This window comes from Planococcus citri, chromosome 2, assembly GCF_950023065.1.
Source record: "Planococcus citri chromosome 2, ihPlaCitr1.1, whole genome shotgun sequence".
In the NCBI taxonomy this organism is placed as follows: Eukaryota; Metazoa; Arthropoda; class Insecta; order Hemiptera; family Pseudococcidae; genus Planococcus; species Planococcus citri.
In genome coordinates, this window is record NC_088678.1 from 25115236 (window position 1) to 25118147 (window position 2912).

General features: G+C 31.5%; 1 protein-coding gene across 1 annotated transcript; it reads left to right on the forward strand.

Annotated features, from left to right (window-relative positions):
* The first annotated feature begins 363 nt into the window (after nucleotides 1-363).
* LOC135835154 (cuticle protein AM1199-like) lies at nucleotides 364-1619 on the forward strand. Its single transcript, XM_065349297.1, has 3 exons — nucleotides 364-594; nucleotides 725-912; nucleotides 1021-1619. Exons 1-3 carry the CDS (start codon nucleotides 571-573, stop codon nucleotides 1283-1285), a joined length of 477 nt encoding a protein of 158 aa, XP_065205369.1. The 5' UTR covers nucleotides 364-570; the 3' UTR covers nucleotides 1286-1619.
* Nucleotides 1620-2912: the final 1293 nt, after the last annotated feature.

Below are 2912 nucleotides of genomic sequence, written 5' to 3' on the forward strand. Positions count from 1 at the left end.
ACATATTCACGTACATTATCAACTGATCGTGAGCTATAGATTAAGTTGCCTACATGAATTCTCGAAGGAGCACTACTACCTGCATACAATTAATATGTAGATACGATCGCCAGACAGAGAATTATGAAACACGTGTTATTAATTTTTTGGAAATATTCATCATGAATTATTCAATGTTATTAAGAGAAAATGGACGCGAAAAATGCATCATCAAAGCCCATAATATCAGTTACATTACGATTTCTTACCAATACTGCAATTTTTCTAGAATTTTCGAATAAATTGAAGCGAACACTTTCAGAGAACTAGTTTCGATTAGTTATTTTCCAATAACACAGGTAAGTCTAAGTACCTAAGTACCTAAGTAATGACCATCCGAGTTGCATAATTTCTCATTCAACCACGTGCTGATTCATGTTTCTTCAGTAACTTTTTTTATTGCATTTTTGTCGTTTTTAAATCGTTGAAAAACGTTCTCTTGTTTACAGTCTGTTTTTATTTTTCGAAACTGTTGGACGTGTAACTTTGTAGGTACCTATTTGTTTTGCTTGTGAGATATTTTGCTGCACTATGGCGTCTCGTTTGGCCTTTTTGGTGAGTTTTACTTTGATTAAAATATAAACTAGGAACCTATTATTTTATGTAGGTATATTTAATTAGCCCAAATATTGTATTTTTGGAGAACAATACGCCACTGATTGATATTTTTCGTGTTTCTCTTTAGTTCTTAGCGTTATTTGCTGTGACTGGTTACGTTTCTGCTTACCCACGAATCGTTCGTGCTGCTGCTAATCAACCTGCTAAAGCTGCTGTTAATGTAGAATCCGTCAGCGTCAGTTCTAGGGATGCAGGTGCTCAAATTATACAATACAGCAATCAGTTCAATCCCGAAGATAATAGCTTCGTTTTCCAGTAAGATATATTTTGTACTTTTGCTTTCATGGAGCTGGTTTTTTATTCAGACGTATAAAATACTTAGGTACCTATTGAAATTTTTTGTGTGTTTTCTATACTTTAAAGGTATGAGACAGATAATGGTATAAAAGCTCAAGGATTCGCTAAAGATAACGAAGTATCCGTTCAAGGATCCTATTTCTTGGTTATGCCAGATGGTAGTCAGGTTCCTGTTCATTATATAGCTGATTCAGAAAATGGTTTCCAAGTTGATAGTCCTGCTATTCCTACACCACATCCTGTTATTGCGAAAGTGGCCGAATATTTGAGAACTTTACCTCCTCAGAAAGAAGATGTAGAAGAGAAGCAAAATGCTTCCGCTGACATTTAATCAAATTTACTTTAATTTACCTAGGTACATAGTTATTTTATTTGTTACTGCGTTGAAAAAAATAACTGTAACTTTACCTACACATAGATACCTATGTACTTACATATATTCAATGTTGGAATATTGGTAGGTACCTACTACCTACATTTATATTGTTTGTTTTACATTGATGTCGTTGTTAAATTGGTTTATCAAACTGCATCGAAAAGTAGAGCACGCTTTGAAAATTGGTTATTATTTTATTTATAAAAATTTCTTCGAGTGTGCAATTTGATTAATTTTAGTGACTTTTACATTTTGAGTCAATTTTTGAATAAATGTCAAAATCAACAAATGTGTTTTTTTTAATCGGATAGGAACGTACAAAAATTTTAATTAAAAACTCAAGTGACTATAAGTGATGAATTTTTTAGTTTTTCAAAAATCGGAAAATGTTTTTAGGTACTTACTTCAGATTTTTTGTATATTTTTTGAAATTCTTAAACTCAGAAGTGTCGAGAAGAGGCACAAAAAAGTGAATGTGCATTGGACTGGATTCCTTAGAGGACTTGAAAAATGAAAGCTCTCAAATTAATTACCAAAAATTCATCTATGAGAAATAATTGCATACAATATACTCACTCGTAGTTGAGAAAGTTCCACGGAAAATGGGAATTATCATTACCAAAAATAGAGGAGAACTGGCGAGAACATGGTAATCCATCTTATAAGTAAATTAAAGGAGATGAAGCTAAAAATTGAACTCTCAAAGCGATAGCTAAACTTTTCATAGTAATCATAAATCTGCCACTTGAACATTTGAAGAAAGAAAAATGATAACAAAAATTCTGCTTCTTCCTCTCTTTAACAAATAATTTTTCAAAATAGGATCCAAACATAATTTATTTAAGTGAAAAATGAACCTCCTGTTTTTCAAAAAACGTTTGCAAGAAAAAATTAGGTTCTGAAATATTAAAATACAATTATACTTAATCCATGAGATATTTTCTTTTTGAACGTATCGGAAAAGAAGTACGTAGGTACCTAAAAAATGTCCATGCAAAGCGAATGGAAAATTTTGAAAAGGTGGGTAAGTACATATTTTCAACTAGTTATCTGATAATTAGAATTTTTCAGATTTTTAATTTCAAAAAAAAAATTAAAAGTTTTTATACTTAGTTGAGCTTTAAAAATTTTTCCAACTCCTGCAATTGTCGAAAAAAAAACAAAACATGAATGAAATGAAGTTTTGGCAAATTTTTTTGAAAAAAGTACGAGTAGGTAGCATATGACTGTGCTTAAGTGGTATTTTTTACAAATTTTCCTAGGGTTTCCCATTTTTCAGGTACCTAGGTATAAGCAATTACTTATTCGATTCCTGCAAAGTGCAAACATCTGACAAATTGAAAAATTATTTTCAGTAGGTAAACAGAAAAAGAGTTCAAACGTGTTAATTTGTTATAATACTTTTTTTGATTTCTCACGAGTATATTTTTGTACCTTTAATCGTAAGAGAAAATTACTAAGTAGATACATTTTGATCTTGACAGGCTGGAATCCTAAACCTCGAGAGTTCAGAGCACTATGAATTGAGGCCTCAAGGCCACAGCCTCATCCTACCTATAAAAACGAAATTCTAGCCCTAGCC